Source organism: Oncorhynchus clarkii, chromosome 13 (genome assembly GCF_045791955.1).
Source record: "Oncorhynchus clarkii lewisi isolate Uvic-CL-2024 chromosome 13, UVic_Ocla_1.0, whole genome shotgun sequence".
Taxonomy (NCBI): Eukaryota; Metazoa; Chordata; class Actinopteri; order Salmoniformes; family Salmonidae; genus Oncorhynchus; species Oncorhynchus clarkii.
In genome coordinates this window covers 49,644,733-49,669,999 of record NC_092159.1, presented here as the reverse complement: position 1 = coordinate 49,669,999, position 25,267 = coordinate 49,644,733, and the positions used below count along the sequence as shown (strand labels likewise).

Sequence of the window (25,267 nt, the reverse complement as noted above, 5' to 3'; positions counted from 1 at the left end):
CTGGTAAACTACATCTGAGTTTGAATCTGAAATGGCATTATTTGATTATAATAGCATGGATTGCTCTTTAAAGGTTCCACCAGAGTACACAGATCATATTAAATTAAGGGACATAAGTGGAGTTGGCTCCAATGTCAGATTGTACAGTGACCATTTCCTGGTAAACTGTTTAAGCTTACAATACACAGTTTCCTGTTCAGAGGAGATTTCACAGTATCAGAAGTGACCCATATGACCCATAATACAGTCATTATTGGGCTGTCCTTCCATAAAAAACGATTTTCACTGTGATGCTGCGAAAAAAAGCAGAATCAGACACAAACCCCCTCCCTGTATAATTTAATACCTCTGCCAGGAGATTATCCTGGTTGTATTACCAACGCTTCCTATTACGTCATGATGCCTATGTACAGGGCGTTCTGTCTGTGGATGCAAAGAACAATATTCAATCATTGTAAAACAATAATGTGTGTTAAGTCATGCAAGGAACCCCAAAAAAATCTGCATGGTCAGCTGTTCCCATATATGCCTCAAAAACTGTATACTGTATATGAATTGCAATTTTTTTTATCTTTATCAAGTATCCTACTTTATTCACGCATAAATCAATATTTATTGAAGAAATTGTCACCTGAAAACTATGTCAAAGCTGAAATGAGTTGCCTTGGGGTGTTATTTCCCTCCTGACCAACATAATACCATAGCCTGAGGAAGGAAAGCAAATTGCCTGTCTACTGCAAACATTGAGAAAGAAAGTTATCCTAAAGCTGATGTTACAGGATCATGGCTCAACAGTTTAAGTTTGAGCAGTGAAACCCGCCTTCTCTACCATCCCTCCAATCAAGGTAGAGCAGCACTGAAAGATGCGCACAGCATCTCCAGATGATGGTTAATATATCAGTGTCAGATGAGCAAGAACATACTATACTAACTGTATGTGGAAACATTACACCGTCATTTATGTCCAACAAAATATTGTTATTATAGAAAGGAACAATTTATTGCGATGATCAGTTTAGAGATCAACAACGTGTCAGTATGGGATGACAAGCGTATTTGGCACTTCGCTTGGAACAGCCGGTGCACCAGATTTTTGGGCATGGAATTATGATTATGTGCTTTTGCTTACAAGAATACCAGATGTACCGAAAGAAGAGATGTGTTGTTCATAGAATGGCCTCAATTTGTTTGTGGAAGAAGGTATGGCTGGTTCTCATCACCTTCAACAAGACGTTCCGCGACTCCTGCATAAACTTCTCTTCGTGTTCTCCCTTGCTGTGGTTTGCGCGTCGCTGTACTTCATTCTCTCCGGCTGCTGTGATTTTATTTTAGTGGATACTGCGAAACATTTGAAGCAAACCTCTCAACTTTTACCTTTGACTGTGCTGTTCCAAAGGAAGAATGCCTCGGCTACAGATGTCGGTGTGCGCTCAGCATCCCCCTTCGGCAGCGCAGGTGCGACAGGTGCAGTTGGTGCGCAATCAGCCAATGTTGGTAAGGACTGGACGGCAACAAGGAGGCTACCCCAAGCAATCATCATAGGGGTGAAAAAGGGCGGAACACGAGCTCTTTTGGAATTCCTAAGACTTCATCCTGACATTCGAGCACTTGGCTCTGAACCCCACTTTTTCGACAGACATTACTCACGTGGGTTGAATTGGTACAGGTATGTACCTACCTAGCTATCGATGATGATGATGATGATGATGATGATTAATTATTATTATGATTAGAATGATTAGAATGATAGTGCTGAAACAAACATTTGTGTTTGGTTGATATTTGTTTATATATATTTGTTTGACAGGAGGGCTTCATTGTTTGCGTTCTGATTATGTTTACAACTTGCAAAAGGTGTAGAATGATGCACAGTCCTCATTGGAATTTCTGCTTGCTCATGGTCAGCCTGTGTATTGCAAGTTAAAGGGGCTATTTAATGTCTGGGAGAATTTCTCTACCTATTTAAAAAAATGTATTTACCCAGACAAGTAAGTTCAGAACAAATTATTATTTACAATGGCGGCCTAGCCCCGTCAAACCCTAACCCGGATGACACTGGGCCAATTGTGCACCGCCCTATGGGACTCCCAATCACAGCTGGTTGTGATACAGCCTGGAATTGAACCAGAGTCTGTAGTGATACCTCTAGCACTGAGCTGCAGTGCTTTAGACCGCTGCACCACTTGGGAGCCCTACATTTCCCATACATACACTCTGAAGAACAACTGTAAAATCTGTAACACAAATATTATGCAGCGATGTTCTCTATGCCATTATTATTTTATCATTTTGACTGTTCTCCAAAAACAAATAAATGTACCAAACATTCCCCCAACTCCTGAACCTAACATCTGCTACATGATCAATCAATCAATCAAACTTTATTATATGGCACATTTCTTACAACAAATGCATTTCAAGGTGCTTGGGCCAACAGTGCCCCACAATATGGACCTTGTTCTCTCCCTTGTTTGATGTTGTGTGGTGAGCGGTTATTTTTCGTTTTTTAAACAACTAATTGACCAACTTTGGTTCAATTATTTGAATTCCATTTTGTTCAGTTTTCTTCTGTGCGCTCAATTTGCTCATTGTACAGTTTTTCTAGAGATACATCAGATCCAGCCTCAGCTGTGCGATGTAGTAAGGAGTTGTAGTTTCCAACAGGCCAATATTCTATTGTTTAGAGCGTAAAACGTGAGAATTAACTACAATGACCACAATCCCTTGCGCATCTACTTGTCCGGTCTTTGTTTCTTTTACGCCTGCTATGGAAGAGACAGAAGAATGTGCGATCATGAGGTGCTATAGAGCAGCTGTGGCTTCACGAGGGTTCATCTCTACCTGAAAATACTGTACATGATCTAAGTGATTGATATTTGGCATTCAGCAGTCATAAAAGTATGCCTTATTTACTTTGAAGGACTACAAAATTGTGATTTTGTCAGACTGCATAGATAGCAGCTCAATAGAGATGAGATGACGACTTAGAATGAAATAATAAAGTTATTGAATAAAACAAATGTAATATACACAACAACTGAAATATTTTATTAAAGTAAAGAGAATAAATTAAGGTTAATAGGGGATAAGCAGTGATGGACAGTCACTACCATCATGTGACTTTTATTGATGGTTTTATTCTGTGTTGTTACAGCATTCAGGCCACACAATGCATAGTGCATTTAATGTTTTAAAATATTATTGAAACCGCGATTTTTTAATAATCGGACCGAACTGACCTCAAAAAGCACTAATCGTCAAAAAGCATTAATCGCTCAGCACTGTTGATGTCTGAAGTATCATACTGTCTGTTCCTAAAATGGAAATATTCATCAAGCTGCTTGATCAAAGTATAGCACCACATTGTCTAATGAGAATATGCACTGGTGTATGCATTGTTTCTGCTGAGAGGAAAATAATCAAGGCTCTTTATTGAAACACTACCCATGGAATTGAACTCGATCTTGATAATGGTTAGATAACAGCTCCAAGGGAGAAAAGCTGAGTGCAAATGCCAAGCGAGTCAATGCAACACAAAAACGACATATTCTGCCAGTGCCAAAATCTGTCTCCAGGGAAAATCAAAAGTGGGCTCACTAATGGACTTTGCTTGTATTTGTGTGCTCCCTCCCTCCTCCTTTCTCCCAGTTTCTCTTTCGTCCTTCCTTCCTTTCTTTCTCTCTTGTCCTTCATCTGGATTTCTACTGAGGCAGACAGCCGAGTGTGTCCTCTCTCTCTCCCTGGTAGCACATGCTCTTACAAGGGGTGTGTATGAGTTTCAGTGCCCCTCAGCCCTCGTTCAGTTGAATGGGAGTGTATTAACATCCGTCAGGGAGGAAGAGCTGAGTGAGGCTGGAGAGCACACTGGGGAAAACTATATAACACCATGTAAATTATTAAGAACCAGCAGGCATGTTGGCTTCATTGGCACAGGATGACATAGAGGAGTGGGGAGTGAGCATGACCAGATAGATCATGGTGTTAAGGGATGATTCAGTCCCTTTATTTGGCTGTAGGCCTCAATCAATAGTACCTTGGATTGGTTGATGGTTATTCAAAGAATTAACCCCCTCTTCGATCTAAAACAAATGGATATAGTTATATTCTAATTTGGCTCTATTTTGTGTATTTGATATAAGATTGAACAGCCTCACTGTCCCTCTCAGGAACCTGATGCCCAAAGCTCTGGAGGGCCAGGTGGTCCTGGAGAAGACACCTAGGTACTTTGTGACGGAGGATAGCCCCGGCCGGATCCACTCCATGTCCCAGGAGGTCAAACTGATCGTGGTGGTGCGTGACCCTGTGACCCGCGCCATCTCTGACTACACCCAGATCATATCCAAGACTCCGGGCGTTCCCAGCTTTGAGACCCTGACGTTCCATAACGGGACGGAGGAGGCGCTGAAGGTGGACTATCTGTGGAGCCCCATCTGGATTGGCCTGTATGCTCTGCACCTGGAGAGATGGCTGGCCCACTTCCCCTTGGAACAGATCCACTTTGTCCATGGGGAGAGGCTGGTGAGCGACCCTGCAGGGGAGCTGGGCAGAGTCCAAGACTTTCTGGGCCTTCAGAGGATCATCACAGACAAACACTTCTACTTCAACAAGACAAAGGGTTTCCCCTGCCTGAAGAAGCCAGAGGGCAGCAGCAAGCCCCACTGCCTGGGCAGAACCAAGGGCAGGCCACATGCTGACATCCACCCTCAGGTCATCCTCAGGTTACGTCAGTTCTACCAGCCACACAACCTGCGCTTCTACCAGATGACAGGGCAGGACTTTGGCTGGTAGGATGGGAGCCTAGAATGAGGTGGAAAAAATATGATACCATCGTTACTGTTCAAAACACAGGCTGCACGAAGAGGATACAGGACAAAGCTTGAATTGGTGTATTTTGTGACGGTCCTGATGTCATCTGGATTAACTCAAGTCCTCATGCAACCTGTATTGGCAAACAAATCAAAACAGTCACACTTTATTTTGTGACATTTAAACCGCAAGAAGTAACGTGAGTAATGCCATAGGCCTACTGTGTAACACCATGGAAAGTGACAACATCCACCGTCAGAAAGCAGGTCCTCAGAACTCTAGTGTGAACTTACCCTTTACTCCACTAGATGGCAGTCCTTCCCCAACAGAGGCTTAGACGGTATTGTCGAGGTACTGTAAACTACTTGGAAAAATGTGGATTTGTGGTCATGATCGTCATACACATTTTTTTCTGTAGTCAGATTGAGCAAGTATTACCATAAGAAATGACATGGCATCCCATAATTTAAATCCAAGACAATTCAAGGCAGCTGCATTGGCAAATACTTGAAATATTTAGTAGAGTCCTGCATTGATCCATTCAGTCTGTAGTCGTTTCCAGTTGGTTTTCATTTAAATATTCCCTAGTCATTTAAACCCATTTCCTGTATTGTCCTTAATTTCTGACAAAGTTTGTGTTCAATACATTTCCTGTGTATGTTTATGTTTATGGGTGCTGCTTTTTCTTCATTACATTCTGAAGCAAATATTAAGATCCAACTTTCTCTCAAACACAAACTTACATACAGCACATATAAACACAAGCACCATATTGTAACCTACTGTACGTGTTGGAAATAGCCGTCTGTACACCAAGCATCCATATGGCAACTAGACTTGGCTGATATTTGCAGCCCCATGCCGAATGTGGCAACAAAACTACTAACATAGCTTATAAAAACAGCTTTACCATCTGCTCCAGAATAACAGTAATGATAAGAATAGTCATGGCCTTGGCTCTAGAAACATACAGGAGGAAGTTGAGGACAAGTGTTGTTTATTCAGTCAGCTCCATGTTCCTTTGGCCATATTATTAGTAATGATCTCCTCAACGGGATCCATTATACCCTATATAGTCCAGTGAGTTTGGGATCCTGTATATGAGAGCCAATTTATGGTCATTTTAATGAAGAGGTCACCAAGCCTGGTCCTGTAAAGCCTTATAGATCTCGTAGGCCCTGTTCTGATACTGTGAAAATGCATCCTTTCTTCCTCCCCTTTGTGTTTTGAATTGGAACCTATCCAATCATGTTGGAGCAGTCATAACCTCAATGAAGGGAGGATGGAAGGTACATTCTAACAGTATTGGAATGGGGCCCTGCAGGCCCAGGGTTGGTGACCACTGTCTTAGCAGTAGGCCTCTCCCTGTGGTTCTGTCATGCTGTCCAGGCCCATTACATAGGCTGCTCCAGTGGAGGGTTTTTGCCCATTGACAGGGAGGTCCAGAGGCCCAGCATTTCCTTCTCCCCTTGCAGGCACAGCCGTCAGGTACATGTCCCACATCTGCTCTGGCAGGTCCATCTCCAGCAGCTTCTGCTTGATCCTCAGGTTCTTCTCAATGTTCCGCCGCTTGTACTTGAACTCTACGATGGTCTTGGTGTACCTGTTCAGTGCTGTCACTGCAGAAGCCATGCAGGTGGCGAAGGAGCCCCATGCTAAGCTGGGGAGGGGGAAGAAGAAGAAGAACAGAGGGTGTGATTAACCTCAGAATTGCATGCTCTCTCCATCATGACTGTGTTACTATACATGGCCTCAGAATGCTAGCGTCGCTTAAAATTGCACAAGTATCACATAGCTGGGTATTAGAGTTGAATCACTCCTATTGTATAGCACCTAGTGTAACGGTAAGTGACCTAGTCAGTACATACATGTAGGACCAGCTGTAGTCCCAGGTCTTGGGCCTCCAGTCCTCCGGACCCATAGCCACAGCCAGCTGAAAGGCCGTGGTGAACATCATGTGGGCAACCATCCCCAAAAGGCCTGGATCCCGAGGGACACAACACAATACAAAAACGCAAATAAATATGGTGAATGAAATCCTGAGATAATATATGAGACTATATATTTTTCATGTATAATGGTTGTACCTTTCAAAAGCACTGGTATAAGTACAGCAAAAAAATTGTATCTGCAATTGATATTAGTAGCCACACGTGGCAGTATTGTATACGTTATGAATTGAGGGCTATCAGTTTGGATACCTTTCACTTATTTTAAAAACCTTGCATGAGGACAGGTGTTAGTGTGAACAACATTGAGTGCAGTCCATTAATTTTCTCCATGATCATGCTTCCTTATTCACTGGATATTCCGTTTATAGTATTACTGGGGAAGCTGATAGGTTACATTAATACAGTTGCAGCCATTCCCCTTCATAACAATGACATATAGAAGAGAGAATGATGAAGAATCAAAGCCCACCACAGCACAGTTCCCTCTACTCTCTCTTTCTCTGCTGCCTCTTGGCCATCTCTCTGCCAACATTCTGCTCGTCTACAGCTGCTTTACTTGGGATTAACGCCCTAACAACAAGGGGGGGGGGTCAGGGGAAGGTGGGAGGGGAAGGGGGGGGTACTCCTCTGGGTAGGCCTTGTCTTGGCCCAAAACCACTGCCCCATCTCCAATCCGATTAGTCCAGAAACCAGCAAATCCCCAGAGGCATTGGACACACAGACCATAGACCACTGCTCTACGCGCTATGTTAGCACTTACGCTGGGCTAGCTTCCCTACAACTGTACCTCCCTGAGCAAGGCTCCCATCCCACTCTGCTACTATTATTGCTCTGCTTTTCTGCTAACAAAATCATATTCATATTCACATCCACATTTGTTCCACGGACCCAAGGAGAGTTAGCTGTAGGGATTCCACAAATTCTGTAGTGCATAAACCACATTTTAAACGTGTATATTCACTCCTACTTACCCCCACAATACAGTTTGACAGATGGATAGCAACACAATAACCATGATTGACAATACAGTGAGTGAATCTAAATGAAAATGACTCCTGATTGACATTTTGACATTTTCTCAACATCATCTTGATTCCCCTCCTATCAGCTTTGGAAATGGTCTTTGAATGGATGAACACTTAGAGTAGATTCAGCAGTGTACTGAATATCGTATCTGTAAAATTGAAATAATCCATTTAGGATATGGACTAGCCACGGTCACTCTGGCCGGCCTCTGCCTGCCTGGGATGGTTAGTGGGTTGCATGCATGGTATTAGATGATGTAATCCCCTTGGTGGCTAGTGTTACACACAGACACGCTGGACTCTGATCTACTGTGGAGCTGGGACTCCCAAAGCCTGTCTACTGTAGGCTCTCTATCCAATTTGACCAGCCCAGTGCCAGCCTTAGTGTGATAGCGTGGCATGGAGGTTGACATGGCCTCTGGTCATTGAGAAACGGAGCCAGGGGATGTCCACTCACTAGTGTGCCCCCTCTGTGAAGCTGACTTCATAGTTAAGGATGCAGGGAGATAATCAACTCCTCAGTGGCTGGTGATCAGCTTTGAGTGACTGTATGAAAGTATTCTTTGATGACTTGTTCACTTGACAAATGGTGAACGTCACATTTTTTAAAAATAAATATGACTGTGAACATCATTCCCAGGCACAGATGTGTTACCTGACAGGGCGGTGAACATGGCAGCAAAGGCGTTGAGCTTCAGCTTGTTCATGACGCTGAGGCAAGGACACAGCTCTAACCACATGAGTACACCACCCGTGAACAGCAGGATGAGGTAGAGACACTCAGCTGTGATGCACAGCCACAGGACCCCTGGGAATAGAAGGAAGAGAGGAGTCAGTCAGAGTGAGTGCTACTGTCGCCTCTAGAATCCACTTCCCTCTACTAAATAATCCCACCTATAGGAAGGGAGACATCAACTCCATAGACCCAGACAGGAAGAGACCCCTGAGCTCTCTGTAGGCCTGCTCTGGTGGGACTTGGATAGAGACGACAGGTGCAACTGATAATAAGATGAAAGCTGCTTCTAATGTAAAACTACTACAACAGCTTTACTTTAGTTTTTAGGCTGTTATTTAGGATTTCCTATGGAAGCCCTGATTGGAGTCACAGTAGATTATGTTCCAGTAAAAGGCAAGAGTTGACGGACATTCCAAAAAAAGTTGCAGAGGAATTATTGGGAGCAGATATGACTGTCTTTATTTCTTTTCACAGTAGATTATGAACAATTGTTGATGCTTCATATAGATTTTGTTGAGAGTGAAAAAGGGGACACCTGCAAATGGCATCATCCTATAAAATCACTGTCTTTATATATTTTTGATGACTGGACTCATATAAAGTTGTGGTCAAGAGGACAATATAGATTTATCAGGGCTTTACACTACTAGACGGAAAGATAATCGTTTTATAAATGGGTTTTACCTACCTTTTTCATGGTCAGGTGCAATGTCTTTAAAGTCTCTGCAGTTAAAACCTGGAAGCAGAGAAACATTCATTTAGTTCATGTAGCCTAGTCTTGTTCTTTTTCTTACCTTCCAAAAATGTTTTACCCTTATTTGTTATTTTCTATAAATGAAATATAAATGTGTTAGTATGCACAGAAGCATCAGCTAAATGGTTATGATCAGGATTTTCACCTTCGTGTTGTTTGACCGATCGTTTACCACTTTTAAAATCAGACCCTATCCATTTTCTGATAGTGGTGTCTCCAGTCTTCATGTCTCCAGTCCTCATGTCTCCAGTCTTCATGTCTCCAGTCCTCATGTCTCCAGTCTTCATGTCTCCAGTCCTCATGTCTCCAGTCCTCATGTCTCCAGTCCTCATGTCTCCAGTCTTCATGTCTCCAGTCCTCATGTCTCCAGTCTTCATGTCTCCAGTCCTCATGTCTCCAGTCTTCATGTCTCCAATCCTCATGTCTCCAGTCTTCATGTCTCCAGTCTTCATGTCTCCAGTCCTCATGTCTCCAATCCTCATGTCTCCAGTCCTCATGTCTCCAGTCCTTTTTCTATCCCACTAAGCTGTTTGTTCTGTCACACCTCAGGACTGGCTACTGCTGACTCTCACAGCTGTTTGTTCTGTCACACCTCAGGACTTTCTACTGCTGACTCTCACAGCTGTTTGTTCTGTCACACCTCAGGACTGGCTACTGCTGACTCTCACAGCTGTTTGTTCTGTCACACCTCAGAACTGGCTACTGCTGACTCTCACAGCTGTTTGTTATGTCACACCTCAGGACTGGCTACTGCTGACTCTCACAGCTGTTTGTTCTGTCACACCTCAGGACTGGCTACTGCTGATTCTCACAGCTGTTTGTTCTGTCACACCTCAGGACTGGCTACTGCTGACTCTCACAGCTGTTTGTTCTGTCACACCTCAGGACTTTCTACTGCTGACTCTCACAGCTGTTTGTTCTGTCACACCTCAGGATTGGCTACTGCTGACTCTCACAGCTGTTTGTTCTGTCACACCTCAGGACTTTCTACTGCTGACTCTCACAGCTGTTTGTTCTGTCACACCTCAGGACTGGCTACTGCTGACTCTCACAGCTGTTTGTTCTGTCACACCTCAGGACTGGCTACTGCTGACTCTCACAGTTGTTTGTTCTGTCACACCTCAGGACTGGCTACTGCTGACTCTCACAGCTGTTTGTTCTGTCACACCTCAGGACTGGCTACTGCTGATTCTCACAGCAATCATATCAAATCAATGTTGAGTCACAGAGTTTCTGCAAGCAATCCAACTGCACTCAATGATCTCCACACATGTGGAGTCCATTTCAGTAAAGTCAACACAAGTAACCTGATACCAAACAGAACATTACTTTTTGCTTATTTTATCAAAGCTCAAAGACTAAAAAAGACAAAACAACATGATGATGTAATTATGCAAGTAAATAGTAGACTGTCAAATCATTTGCATCTTGATCTTATTTTAGTCTCTCCCAATGTACTTCCTCCTTCACTTCCTGTTGTAATGTACCCAAACCACATCAGGTTTAGAGAGCATGGTCACACAGGACCAGCTGCTGAGCGGCCAACATAGTTGCATGTTCTATTTCAACATTTCTGCAAGTTGTACATGAACGTTATTTACCATTCATGTCAGCAGCCTGCTCACAGGAGAAGAAGATGCCGGTGTGGAACTTCCTCATCAGGAACTTCTCTTCTCCCGACTCCCAGATGTACTGCACCAGCCGGCTGTCATTGATGTTACTGCTGTTGAAGCGAATGCAGTACGACTGCCTGGTCGTCACCGGCCCCGTGCAGAAAGGCTTGACCACCTTCCTGGTCCCCTCGCACCAGAAGCTAGTGGTCACTGCTGACAGGGCACACGTAAATGCTACAATGTTGAGGGTGAGCGCCAGGGACCCCCGCCGACTGCACTCTGTCCCCATGCTGGAGGCTGGGCAAAATGAAATGAAAAGGCAACTAATCCAGGCTTTCGATATGTCGCCGCCGTGTTTTGCCTCTCAAATATATCTCAAATCTTCATAATCTTGTGGCATTTGAGGTTCCTTGAGTGATGCTGTATGTGCATCTCCTGTGGCTCTAAGGATGTGCTGCCTGATACCTTTATTGAAGGATTCGTTCTCTTCCTTGCTTGCGCTCCCTTATACTCCAATCCTCCAATCACTCTTTTTGTCTCTCCCTTGTTTATTTGAACTCTCTCTCTCTCTTTTCTCTTCTGCTTGCTGTGGTCTCTTTTTCTCCCATCTTTCTCCACCCACTCACCAAATGTGTAATTTATTACACAGGACAAATTATATTCTAGACCTCCATTTTATTGTCATATCTAAACCTAGACGGTTTCTGTGAGCATAGTAATAAAAAAGATTAATTTGGGCTTACTCTTTAATCTGGAACAAGGCTCTCGCCAATGCCAACATTGGACTGGACATGCTCTGGCATAGTTGGGCATTACTGATGCATGTTTTCACAAACTACACTGAGTGTACAAAACATTAGGAACACCTTCTCTTTCCATGACATAAACTGACTAGGTGAATCCAGGAGATAGCTATGAATCCTGATTGATGTCACTGGTTAAATCCACTTCAATCAGTGTAGATGACGGGAAGGAGACAGGTTAAATAAGGATTTTAAAGCCTTGAGACAATTGAGACATGGATTGTGTATGTGTGCCATTCAGAGGGTCAACGGGCAAGACAAAATATTTAAGTGCCTTTGAAAGGGGTATGGTAGTAGATGCCAGGCGCACCGGTTTGAAGGTGTCAAGAACTGCAACGCTGCTGGGTTTTTTACGCTCAACAGTTTCTCGTGTGTATCAAGAATGGTCCACCAACAAAATAACATTCAGTCAACTTGACACAACTGTGGGATGCATTGGAGTCAACATGGTCCAGAATCCCTGTGGAACGCTTTCGACACCTTGTGGAGTCCATGCACCGACAAATTGATGCTGTTCTGAGGGCAAAAGGGGGCTACAACCTAATATTTGTTTTGTACACTCAGTGTATAATTTCATCACACTACCTGCGATCATAAAGGTCAGATCAACTCAAAGTGTGACAGTGACTTTAGGTTGTGAAACACACATTATTGCATGAGGCTGCAGATCAAGCATCAACATGTGTGCATGCAAAGTAAATCTGTTCCTATTTGATAGCCTGGTGATTGGCTTATGCAGGATGTTACATGCAAATGTAGGCAAACTGCTTTGGGAAATAGGCTTAACAGATGACAGATGTTGGGAGAAAGGATCCTGCATTTTCTTCAACTGATTTGTCTTGTCCATAACTACTCTCCACTAGGCCAATGAATACCAAGAGGGCAGCAAGTGCCACTTCCTTCACTGATCAGCAGTTGTGGCCTACCTATTGGAGTTCAGTGCATGGAGCTGACTTGAGTGACACATCTCCACTGTGTTGGTGAGGTGCAGTAATTCTTGACATGAAGCTAACAACCAACATCACTGAATGATTGTTTCTATTGAGAGAATTTGATACTGACATTTGTATTCAGATTTCTGAGAGACCAAACGTTTCTGCACAGACCGTAAAAACAAAGGACCCAGGAGGATTGTTAGATCAGGGAATGAGGAATTAATTCCTCATGGCAGAAGTTATACAGTACACTGTGGAAGTACCATGATAATGCTTAGTAATGATATTACGTCTTATGTAATACCAAGCCTTAAATGTACTCTCTTGTGACTTAATGGGACAGTGTCACTTAATAGATCCAACAGAAAACAGAGATGACAGAGATGACTTTGCAGATTCAAGTGGTGGGGAAAACAGGGCAATAAAACGGATGTGTAATCAATCGATATTTGACATAATATTGGACACCTCCTATTGGAAAGTAAGGCAAACCCAGTGAGCTGAGAGTATATGATTGCAGCACAACGATGTTGTCAGAAATTCTGTAAACATAATCCATATGTTGGTACATTACCTTCCATGTGCTATTCTGTAAACATAATCCATATGTTGGTACATTACCTTCCATGTGCTATTCTGTAAACATAATCCATATGTTGGTACATTACCTTCCATGTGCTATTCTGTAAACATAATCCATATGTTGGTACATTACCTTCCATGTGCTATTCACCTTAAAAAAGGCACAAGTACCAAAACATTACTTTCAAGTGAGTGGAACCAGACCGAGGGTTTGAGACATTTTCCCTTGTATTCTTGTGGTCATCTTTCAATTCTGTAGTATGCTGAGAGTTGGGTAATATTTTCCCTAGGAAATATAGTCTACCCTTGATTATGGGGCCATCTTAGTTGATTTACAATATTATGTGCAATGATATGCTTATGACCCAATTACTTTGAGTCCATACTGTTTGAGGGGATTTTGATATATAATTTTGGAATGTACACTTGCCAAATGCCCAAAGTCCAGCTTCAGAGTAGTGCTGAAAAAAATTCACCAACAACTGTCTACTTCCAATTCCTCCTATTCTTATATAACAACCAATTAAAAAATGAACATGATTTCCCCTCTCAACTATACCTGTATTGTTTTTGTTTTTGGCCAGAATCCACAATTTACAGAATCAAAAATGACCAGCAGTAGATGAAACATGCAACCTCAAAACTCAAAGCTTACAAAGGTATTCCATCAGGATTATCCTCAATCTGAATCCTTTCATGTTTGCCAGGCAAACTGAGCACCATTGATGGATGAGGACACTGACCTTGTTCAACCCCATGTAGATGCACACTGCTCTGAACATGTCAGCACACTCAGCTGTCCAGGCTCCTGGATGTCATGAGAAACATGCATACACTGGGCTGTACAGAAGTAAGCAAACATAAAATAAGAATACATTTGGACCCGATATACTTTTGAGAGTTTAGATGCCAATGTAAGAAATGTTGATTTTGGCATCATGATGGTACTGTAGGCTGCTATGTCCTGAGGCTCTACAGGCAACACCACTCAGTGTGTTGTTATGGATTTGGAAGTCCTTTTCCTTCTTTTCCTGTAAATAGCCAGGAAATGATTATAACTGGAACTCAACTTACACTACTATATCCTGACCATTATAAAGAGATAAACATTAGTAATGACTAAAACATCTATCTACTTTCCCACCAACACATTTGTTACAGTAGTATTTCTTAATGCTGCTTACATATATTTGAGATACTGTGATTGGGTTAACGTGCCATCTGATTATGCAAGATAAATTCCAGATTGATGGCATAGGAGTGCTTAATCCATTAAATGTTCAGTACATAAATATGAGTTAGGAATCCATCTGGCTGAACATTGTGCTCAGCAGTTATGATTTGCACAGCTATGTTTGTGTCCCCTGTGTACCACTGCCATCACGTCAGACATAAGCTGGTTACACTAGCTTCATTCCCTCTATGACGTCAGTTGGTTTTACTAGGTAACACGTTAGATCAAGACCTAAGCTGATATGAGCTCTGCTGGGGCTGCCAAAACTAAAATGAGATGCAGTTAAATTAATAACACATTCACACACACCATCCCACCAAAATACCCTGAAAGTTATTTAGGTACGGTATAAAGTTATAAAGATATACGGTATAAAGTTATAAAGATATACGGTATAAAGATATAAAGATGCTGACATTAACACCAATACCATTTCCCCCATTGTGTCATAGATGATCAGACGTACAGTACTGTAAACGGGTTGCTTAGACTTCACTCTCTTGTGACGAGGGCAACGCAAATACCTTGAGCTGAGCTCAGCACACTGACATCTTAGCCTGGTTTCTACACAACATACCACTAACACCATAACACACATAATGCTAATTGTATCACTATCATTTACAGTTTTTATGCTGTTAATACCATTGCCAGTCATAACAATTTACTTGAAGATGGTATTATAGGCATCCATATTATTGATCATTCATATAATAATTCTGAATTTCAAATCAATTATTCCAGAGAACGCACTTCCACTGCTCCAGAGTCCAATGGCGGCGAGCTTTACACCACTCCAGCTGACGCTTGGCACTGCGCATGGTGATCTTAGGCTTGTGTGCAACTGCTCGGCCATGGAAACCCATTTCATGGTCCCGAAGAACAGTTCTTGTGTTGATGTTGCTTCCAGAGGCAGTTTGAAACTCGGTAGTGAGTGTTGCAACCGAGGACAGACGATTTTTACGTTCTACACGCTCCAGCACTCAGTGGTCATGTTCTGTGAGCCGTTGTTGCTCCTAGACGTTTCCACTTCACAATAACAGCACTTACAGTTGACCGGGGCAGCTCTAGCAGGGCAGACATTTGATAAACTGACTTGTTGGAAAGGTGGCATCCTATGACGGTGCCACATTGAAAGTCACAGAGCTCTTCAGTAAGGCCATTCTACTACCAATGTTTGTCTATGGAGATTGCATGGCTCTGTGCTCGATTTTATACACCTGTCAGCAATGGATGTGGATGAAATAGCCCAATCAACAAATTTGAAAGGGTGTCCACATACTTTTGAGGATGTAGTGTATAACAAAGTTTCCTTGTTTAAATCACTACATTCTGTAACCAATACTGAAATAAAAATTAAGACTTGCTATACATCACTACGTAAAAAACTTGACACCTGTCAATGACATGGCAATGTTGACATGGTCTGAGCAGGGTCATCTTATATGGGATTCAATATTGGCAAAGACTCTGTGGAAACATGAATCATTTTCAGGAATTTAATCTAAATTAGCCAACTTTTCTAATTACGCTGAGCATTAGCCAGATCTAGTAGAGGAGTGTATGATGCTGTGACAGAGCTGTCAGAGTAAAGCCATCACTCTCACAGCACAGCACTTACTCAGCTCAATTCCTGAATTCATTGAGGTCCAATTACTAAAACAGCAGATGGCCCAGTAATCTGCCATGAGAGTGTTACAATGGAGAGACAATTCATCTCATCTCCCTATGCTAGCTACAGGGACAGCCCTGAGCTGCTTCACAGACACGAATACCCTGCTCTACAGGTGGGCTTAAACTTGCACACCTTTCACCCTGCTCATTCACATATCTTATTTACCACAAACCAGGTAGCCTAGTGGTTAGTGTTCGACTAGTAACCAAAAGGTTGCAAGATTGAATCCCCGAGCTGACAAGATACAAATCTGTTCTGCCCCTGAACAAGGCAGTTAACCCACTGATCCTAGGCTGTCATTGAAAGTAAGAATTTGTTCTTAACTGACTTGCCTAGTTAAATGAAGGTAAAATAAATATTAAGTCAGTGATCATCACTGTAGTGTCAACTACAACAGGTGAAATAGGACGGTAGTATCAGTATTTTTTTTATGGAAATCATGTAACATCGTTATTTTGGAAACAATGGACATATTACATCCAGAAAGCTCAATCTAATCCTTAGCTAATCTTAAACTGCATCAACCTGTATTATGTAAAGCTTGATGTCATTGTGCCTGTATGATGCACACACTACTACCTCATTGGACCCTAGAAAATATGTCAACCTCGTATGACGTAGTTATCCTCTTTATCTTCAAGACCGCTTGTCTGGTATTTAAGTAGCGATGACATTGTGAAGTGGTCAGGGTGAGAAGGAGAGTCAGACCAAGTCAGGAAGAAGCCAACAGGTGGTTTCCTCCAAGTCAGGTGAGAGAGGTAGTGCACACAAAACAAGAAAAATAACAACATTATCCCTTCACCATAGTGTTTCTTTGCAGCATGGGGAATTCTAAGAGTGGGGCACTGTCTAAGGAACTTCTGGAGGACCTGAAGTCCAATACTAAGTACAACGAGGCCGAGCTGTGTGTCTGGTACCAGTCCTTCCTCAAGGAATGCCCCACAGGCAGGATCACCAAGGAGCAATTTGAGGGCATCTATGCCAGCTTCTTCCCTAATGCAGACCCTACTGAGTACGCAAGGCATGTCTTTAGGAGCTTTGATACCAACGCAGATGGTCAACTGGACTTTAAGGAGTACATTGTGGCCCTGCACCTTACCTCCGGAGGCAAGACCCTGCAGAAGCTAGAGTGGGCCTTCGCCCTCTACGACGTGGATGGAAACGGAACCATCAGCAAAAATGAGATCCAAGAGATTGTTAAGGTACAAAAACAAACAATTTCTCTGCCTCTAGTGTGGTGGTAGTTACTGAACCACTCAGTATACAGAATGGACATAAACAAAGATCTTAGTTACAACCAAAAAGTGCAACAAGATGAATCAAATTAAAAGCAGAACATATATTATTTCATACATTTGTGAAATGATTAGGTGAGTTGTTTAATATTCTACGTATTCAGTCATCCCGTAAAAATATGATGGGAGAACAATCTTTATGTAGTCTGCATTTCAAGAACTGTGCTATTATAGTACATGTGCTGAATTCAGTATTTAATCTACATTTTAAACTGACATGTTTATATTTTATTGTTATATTACTTTACAGTCAATATTTAACATGATCCCCGAGGAAGACCAAAAGGACCTGCCTGAAGATGAAAACACACCTGATAAGAGAGCAGAAAAAGTCTGGGACTTTTTTGGAAAGAAAGAAGATGGTAATTTTGATTGTGAAGAATTTCCTAAATGTGATGAGAACTTCTGGCATGAGAGACTTCTTATGAGTTTTGCACAATTAGACACATTAAATAAACAACCATAATAATGTTGATTCACTAAGGACATGTTCTATGTTTCCTTTCCAGACAAGATTGCAGAGAGGGAATTCATTCAAGGAGTGATGGACAACAAGGACATCCTACGGTTGATTCAGTATGATGAGCCCCAGAAAATCAAGGACAAACTGAAGGAGAAGAAACAATAGCTTTCCGACAAAATCATTCTTTTGAATTCTATAAGACTGTTCATCAAAGCTTTACTGTTTACAAACCCAGCTCTCCTGCCAGACCTGGGCTCTTTGTGCGCTAGACAACATTGGCTTACACATTGAAGTACCGCACATTGTGGTGGATGACCTGTTTTGTCTATGAGCCACCTGGACTTTTCTTCCCACTCAAATAACTGTTCCGTGCTCTAGAACTCTGGGTATTCTTTTCTATTTCGTAATGAATGAATGGTTTACAGGATTCTGTTGCCTGCTGCTGTTTAGTTTAATAAAGAGAAAGCCACCAGGAAAGGACCCACTGGGCACACACTGGTTGAATCAATGTTGTTTCCATGATATTTAAATGAAATGACGTCGAACCAACATAGACTTGACATCTGTGCCCAGTGGGGAGCTCCTTGTGAAGGGACTTAGGCTGAAGTTAACAATCCCTGTCTTACTATCAATCCTATTAGTATGTGAAGGTCAGTTTAGAAACATCCTGGCAGAGGTTTGTTATGAAGGTAATCATGTCTATAGAATGTGTCTTATAATGTGCTTAGCAGGACTGAAACCTCATAATATGTACAGTATTCAACTGGTAGACCAACGGAAAAGGAGTCTTTTTTCTTGAATATTGTTGACATTTTGTTGATGCTGTCAGAGACTGCTGGAAACTACATAATAAAAAAACGCTGTGAAAAATGACATTATTAAGGGGTTCTAAAAAACGTTTTAAAAAATAAATATATAGACTATATACTGGATTTAAGTAGAGAAAATGAGTAAATGTAATATTCAACTTTTGTTGAAAGATTCAAGGCATTCTAAAAAGAGCAATACAGATGTACTTTCACAAATCGTCTGCCTGGTCCTGAGGGAATGAGATTTCTTTCTTGTTTCCATTTTGATTTCCCTTCAATAAGCGTGTATTTAAGTGTGTAGAGTTGTTATTATATTTTGAAATGGTATCATCCTGAATTTGATCATATGTTGATCCTATGTCGGTTTATATTGTTAAAGAGACATACTATAGTATCAAATACAATAACTGTCTTTGTTTACAAGAACAATAGTAAACATATAACCAAATTACCATAATTGCAATCTAAGAGAATGGCTCAATAGTGTTGATGAGATTGAGGAGCAGCCTCAAACTATGAGAATAGAAAGGTTCAGAACTTTTGTGAAACAGCACAGCACAGTTGAAAAATATATGGCAAGTAGAAATGAAAACTAGAGATAGATGGGAGGGACTAAAGGAAGAGGGATAACTGAGGTATAATGTACTGTGCCTGTAAAATATATTGTATAAGCAGGGAGTATAAGTCTAAGTATTGTTGTACATTTGTTTACTCCAATTAGGGGAGGGGTGGTAGGGTTAGGGGGAAATAATAAAGAACTAAATATTGGAAATGACGCAAACGATTACATTGATAGAACCCACAATCTGCAATATTAAAGATGATCTAGAGCGAGGAGCAGCCCGCTCCATACATTACACACGTCAAATAATGAATTACAGAACATGTGCTTTAACTCCAATCATATGTCATTTTGGCACTGAACTTGTCCCAGCTGTAAGGTCAGAAACACAGGACTCGTTCTCTCTCTAAAGCCTGATCTGGCTCCCAGTAATGCATGGCCTGGTTTCATGTTAATATTCCCCCACCTGGCCGATCTCCCTGGATCTCCCTGGCCAATCCACAGACAGTCAGAGGGGAGGGGATTGACTGTAAAAGCCGGAGGCAAAAGGCTGAATTTCATCTGCTTATTGGGATGAATCCAATTCATTTAAACATGTCCCAGGACTTGAAGTAAGCCAAACTGTATGTAAGCCAGTATATGATAATGAAACAAAACCCTTTTAAGTCTTGTCAAATCGTATTTCCAAGGAAACAATTTATTGTAAACACAGCATTCTACAGTATATTGTCTGGACAAAGGTCACCAATGATTTGACATTTCTTTAAAGATTGGACACATTTGAATTGATGTACATGAGAAATGGAAATCAGTTAACAAAAGGCAATTAAATCAACATTAACATTACTACAAAATGACTGGTTAAGTTAAGTACATTAACTTCTAATGCAAGAACTTTACCATAACACATATAACATTGACACATACTGTCAACACATACTGTCACATACTGATAACGTATACAATAAGTTCAACATTTCAATCTGGATTAGTTTGGGATAGAATAATGCAAATCATTTCAGTGGTATTTTCATATTTTCTCACCTAGAAACAATGTGGATAAGGCATGTATATACTGAATAGACGTTGTCTATATACTGAATAGATGTGTTCTCTGTTTGCATGTCTTGGCATAGTGAATGTATTATCCACATTAGAATATGAAAGGAGTGATAGTCTGAGGAGATGGTCCATAAACACAGTAAGTCCCTGCTTTGTTACACTTCCAGAATAACTAACGGCAAAACGCAGACTGACAGACAGACAGACACACAAACATGCCGTGTTTTATATCATGTTATGTACGCTTGTTAAGGTGGATATGTTGGCTAAAGGCTATGCTATTATCTGTTAATAGCATACTGTATGAAATGTATGGTCAGTAACACTGACCACTTTTTCTGATGAGCTTTTGCGAGTCATTAAAATGTGACTTGGAGCGTCCAACTGAGCACTCCTGGAAATACAAAGCACTCCTGGAAATACAAAGCACTCCTGGAAATACAAAGCACTCCTGGAAATACAAAGCACTCCTGGAAATACAAAGCACTCCTGGAAATACAAAGCACTCCTGGAAATACAAAGCACTCCTGGAAATACAAAGCACTCCTGGAAATACAAAGTGGACTGTTTTTAGGATAAATGCAAAATAGCAATTCCCAACTCTAAGCAATGGTTGACTCACAAAGTGCCGTGCAAAATAAATGAATGATTTTCGAATCTGTTGACTATTATCCTGTTATAGTTAATTGACAAACAACAAGGTACAAACATTTAGTTGACCAAAAGTGCAAGGCCACTTAAACAGTTAACAGCTAAATACATCTAGCTTGTATCTACAAATATACACTGATGCAGAATAGAATATATCAAGAACATTCCAGGTACTGTTTATAACCTTGAGGCACTAAAAGGTGTTCATTGTAACATGGATCGTCGTCATCATTGTCTCACCACAGATCCAAAATAGACTCAGGCCTATGTTCCAATTTGCCACACGAGGTGACGTGTGACAGACATGCTGTTTCACAATCCTAAACATCTTACCCTATTCAACTTAGAGAGAGGTTGTTGTACATAAATTCATGTTCATGACAAACCTTAATGAGTTGATTCACTCTTGTTCATTGAGTGCAGTAACTTGGAGTATATACTTTCTGTAAACACATCCCATATACATTGTACTACAGTGCCAAGACAGCCATCATATTTCACAAATATGCACTTAACCATATACAGTTAATGTAAGATATTTTCCCAAAACATGCAAATCTTGACAGGTAAAATGAATGGGCGTAAATATGAAAATATATCATATTTAATCTAGGATATCACATAATGTTTCATGTTCCAGTATCTAAAATAAAGTGAAATGTTAATAATTAGTTGTTCAGTTTCTAATTTTACAACAGATAAAAAACAAAATTATTGTTTAAGCTTGTTTAGTGGCATTCATTATACAGAGTAAAACTATCAAACATTGTATTACTGTAACATGCTGGTATTTGGACTATTGATCTCTTGTTTTTCCATTGTAGGTTCAAAAGCACTGCATTGGGAATGCTAACTTTTCTCCAGTTATCACTGAGATAACGTTGTGCTATTCTGATGTCATCATAGACAGAATGTACAGGCCTCACCTTATCCTGAACATACATGCACCTGCACCTGTAGTTGGAATGTTCTGTGAGAGGCCTGGGATTCTGACAGTATGGAGGTGTTGCCTCTGGTTGCTTGAGGTACGTCAATGTAGTTGACTATATGTCCATGTCCACAGGGCGGAGCTCCCCGGTCTTGTGCTCCTGCACCCACAGCTCTCGGTCTTTGGCTGGGTCCACACTCTGAAGCAGCTGATCCACTGGCTCCACCGTCTAGACAGGGTATCAACACATAAATCTCTTGCCACCTTAGCTAACACTATCAGAAAATAACTCTTCCCCCGGCACACGCACGCACGCATGCACGCACGCACGCACGCACGCATGCACGCACGCACACGCACACACACACACACACACACACACACACACACACACACACACACACACACACACACACATCTCATAGACAATGTAAATGCTTAGAGAACTCATAGATGCTCATACAGAACACAATGAGGGGAGAGACAGTCACTTCTATCCATAGTGGACAGGGTTAAGCGTACTGTTTCTGGAGACACATCGAGCTGCCTTTTGCTAATAAAACTGAAGGCAAAGAAGTGTGCCAGCGGGTATCAGCTGAGCTTGTTATAGTGGCCCTCTAAAGGACACCCTCCTTATTAGGCTGATCAGTAGTGTGTGGCACCTGTAATTGGCCTTCACCAACACCCAAAGTGGCACTACCCTTGGTACAGGACCCTCAAGGTGTTTGCACCTCCTAAATGAGGAGAGCATCTGGGTTCATTCTCCCTGTTCAAGTATGGCCCAGTGAAACAGTCAGCAGGGGGTGATAACAGCTGGTGAAGGTGTGACAGAGGTATGGTGATCGAGTTTGGAGGCAGTGAAATCCTTTTAACTGTTTGGCCAGCATTTTCACAACAAACATGCTTACCTAAACGTTGATCTGAGTACATTGCACAAATCCTTTGTATTGGGATACTTGATCTAGAATTGTTAGCTCCTAACAAGGATCTGATTTAAAAAAAATCAACATACACCACACTCCAAATGACCTATTTCACTGATGACCATTCTGTTTTACTGTAGCACTATGCTCTCCAAAATACCTATTACACGGATGCCCATTCTGTTTTACTGTAGCACTATGCTCTCCAAAAGACCTATTTCACTGATGACCATTCTGTTTTACTGTCGCACTATGCTCTCCAAAAGACCTATTTCACTGATGACCATTCTGTTTTACTGTAGCACTATGCTCTCCAGATGGTAACCATCACACAAAGTGCAACCTATGTTGTATATTTAATTATTTAACATAACAGTTCAAAACTGTAGACTAGACGTAACATGGTAAATATAAATACAGGACACTCAAATTAGTATGATATGTTACGTTTGGCATGGTATCATAAGACAGAAGGTTACGGGTATAACGCGAACGCCTAGCAATCCAAAATTTGCATTACTCGAATCTCATCACAGACAACATTAGCATTTTAGCTCATTAGCAACTTTGCAACTACTTACTACTTTTTAGATACTTTGAAACTACTTAGCACAGGGGTCTCCAACAGATCGATATCGCAGCCCATCTATGAGTAGCTCGCCAACAATTCTGAAAGTACATGCATTTTTCACGTTCCACCGCAAACTGACAAAAACAAATCTCAGTAGTGTCCGAGACCGCAAGCTCCCAGCTACAATCTAATCAACGCAACATTGACATTATCCCACCATTGGTTAGCCACTATTCGCAAAAAAAGCCAAACCTAACACGATATCTGCCAATTAATTTCTTACCTGGCAGAAGTACTGTATATCATGAGTAAGTAAATAATTTGTGTCTATTATTTGCAAACGTTACCATTAAATAAGCATCAGTAGTACAGAACCATTGCTAGACCGGCACATTAGATGGCACATTGCTCACTCTCTAGATGCACAATTAAAGGGAAATTATACTCAAAAATCTAAATGTGTTCGTTTTATTCCAGACCAAAAATATAAGGTCTTCTGTTGTGACTCAAAACATCCAATTTCGTTGTTTCTCTATGAACAAGTGTAATTTTGAAAGTGAAAAACAAAAACAATCTTAAAACAGGAAAAATAAAACTGAAAAAACATATTTTGGGAAAATATAAAACAATTTGGATTTTATAGAGCCCCCCCCCTTAGATTTGTTTATTGACCATTTTTTAAAACAGGTATATTGACAGAAAACATACACACTACTTTCTCCTGTACACTAAGGTCCCAGGGAAGAGTTGGAGGGGAGAGGAGAAGAGAAGAATGTGACTATTTTAAAGCTAGGAAAAAAATTAGTAGCTCGTGACATGTTTCATTTTTTAGAAGTAGCTCTCATGCCGAAAAAGGTTGGAGACCCCTGACAGCACGTTAGTGTAACAGTATAGACTCTACGTCCGTCCCCTCGCCCTGACCTGGTCGCGAACCAGGGACGCTCTGCACACATTAACAGTCACCCACGAAGCATCGTTACCCATCGCTCCACAAAAGCCGCGGCTTCAAGGTGAACCACTACTTCAAGGTCTCAGAGCAAGTGACGTCACCGATTGAAATGCCACTACCGCGCACCACCACTAACTAGCTAGCCATTTCACATCGGCTACATTAGTTAAACCTTCCCCTAACCCTAATCTAACGCTTAAACTAACTCCTAAAACTAACCATAACCCAACTTTAACACCTAACCATAACCCCTAGCCTTAGCCACCTAGCTAACATTATAATTCATAATTCTTAACATATCATACATTTGGCAAATTTGTAACATATTGTACAAATTGCAATTCATCACATATTATACGAATTGTAATTCGTAACATATCATACGAAACGGATGATGGACATCTACAAATTAACGCATACCATACAAAACGTAACATATCATTCTAATTGGGGTGTACTTTTACTATGTTACGTCTAGGTCTGTTACGGTGACCGTATTCTACCCTTGAGTCCAGGCTGTCATGACTGTCAGATTGGTTGTCTGACTCCAGCAAACAGCCACATGTTCTGTCAGGCTGACTCAAGGGAACAGCCACATGTTCTGTCAGGCTGACTCAAGGGAACAGCCACATGTTCTGTCAGGCTGACTCAAGGGAACAGCCACATGTTCTGTCAGGCTGACTCAAGGGAACAGCCACATGTTCTGTCAGGCTGACTCAAGGGAACAGCCACATGTTCTGTCAGGCTGACTCAAGGGAACAGCCACATGTTCTGTCAGGCTGACTCAAGGGAACAGCCACTTGTACTGTAAGTGAAATGGACACATGGCTCACACTTTGGTTGAACATGTCAGTTTCATGTCGCAGCGTTGTGTACTGGCGTAAATCTTGTCGTATCATCTCCACCCTCTCAACCTCAAGTCTCTCCAGCTCCTGAAGA

At 41.5% G+C, this 25,267-nt stretch overlaps 4 protein-coding genes across 5 annotated transcripts in view; 2 read left to right on the top strand and 2 right to left on the bottom strand.

The window, feature by feature from the left end:
- Positions 1–1,202: 1,202 nt before the first annotated feature.
- LOC139424018 (heparan sulfate glucosamine 3-O-sulfotransferase 6-like) lies at positions 1,203–5,329 on the top strand. Its single transcript, XM_071175699.1, has 2 exons — positions 1,203–1,666; positions 4,167–5,329. Exons 1-2 carry the CDS (start codon positions 1,203–1,205, stop codon positions 4,786–4,788), a joined length of 1,086 nt encoding a protein of 361 aa, XP_071031800.1. The 3' UTR covers positions 4,789–5,329.
- A 784-nt stretch (positions 5,330–6,113) lies between these two features.
- On the bottom strand, positions 6,114–11,175 carry LOC139424017 (germ cell-specific gene 1-like protein). The gene is made up of 5 exons (XM_071175698.1): positions 10,875–11,175; positions 9,208–9,255; positions 8,439–8,591; positions 6,675–6,786; positions 6,114–6,466 (listed from the first exon to the last, which is right to left on the bottom strand). The coding sequence occupies exons 1-5, from the start codon at positions 11,173–11,175 to the stop codon at positions 6,154–6,156; spliced, it is 927 nt and encodes a 308-aa protein (XP_071031799.1). The 3' UTR covers positions 6,114–6,153.
- A 5,621-nt stretch (positions 11,176–16,796) lies between these two features.
- LOC139424016 (recoverin-like) lies at positions 16,797–18,301 on the top strand. The gene is made up of 3 exons (XM_071175697.1): positions 16,797–17,317; positions 17,661–17,772; positions 17,920–18,301. The coding sequence occupies exons 1-3, from the start codon at positions 16,937–16,939 to the stop codon at positions 18,036–18,038; spliced, it is 612 nt and encodes a 203-aa protein (XP_071031798.1). The 5' UTR covers positions 16,797–16,936; the 3' UTR covers positions 18,039–18,301.
- Positions 18,302–19,992: 1,691 nt separating this feature from the next.
- Positions 19,993–25,267, bottom strand: part of LOC139365036 (growth arrest-specific protein 7-like) — a 45,185-nt gene continuing 39,910 nt past the window's right edge. For both annotated transcript variants that reach the window (XM_071102359.1, XM_071102358.1), the window contains 2 exons: positions 25,162–25,260; positions 19,993–22,114 (listed from right to left, as the gene is read on the bottom strand). In XM_071102359.1, coding sequence (XP_070958460.1) covers positions 22,001–22,114; positions 25,162–25,260 — 213 coding nt within the window. In that variant the 3' untranslated portion in view covers positions 19,993–22,000. The remainder of the gene's footprint in view (positions 22,115–25,161; positions 25,261–25,267) is intronic.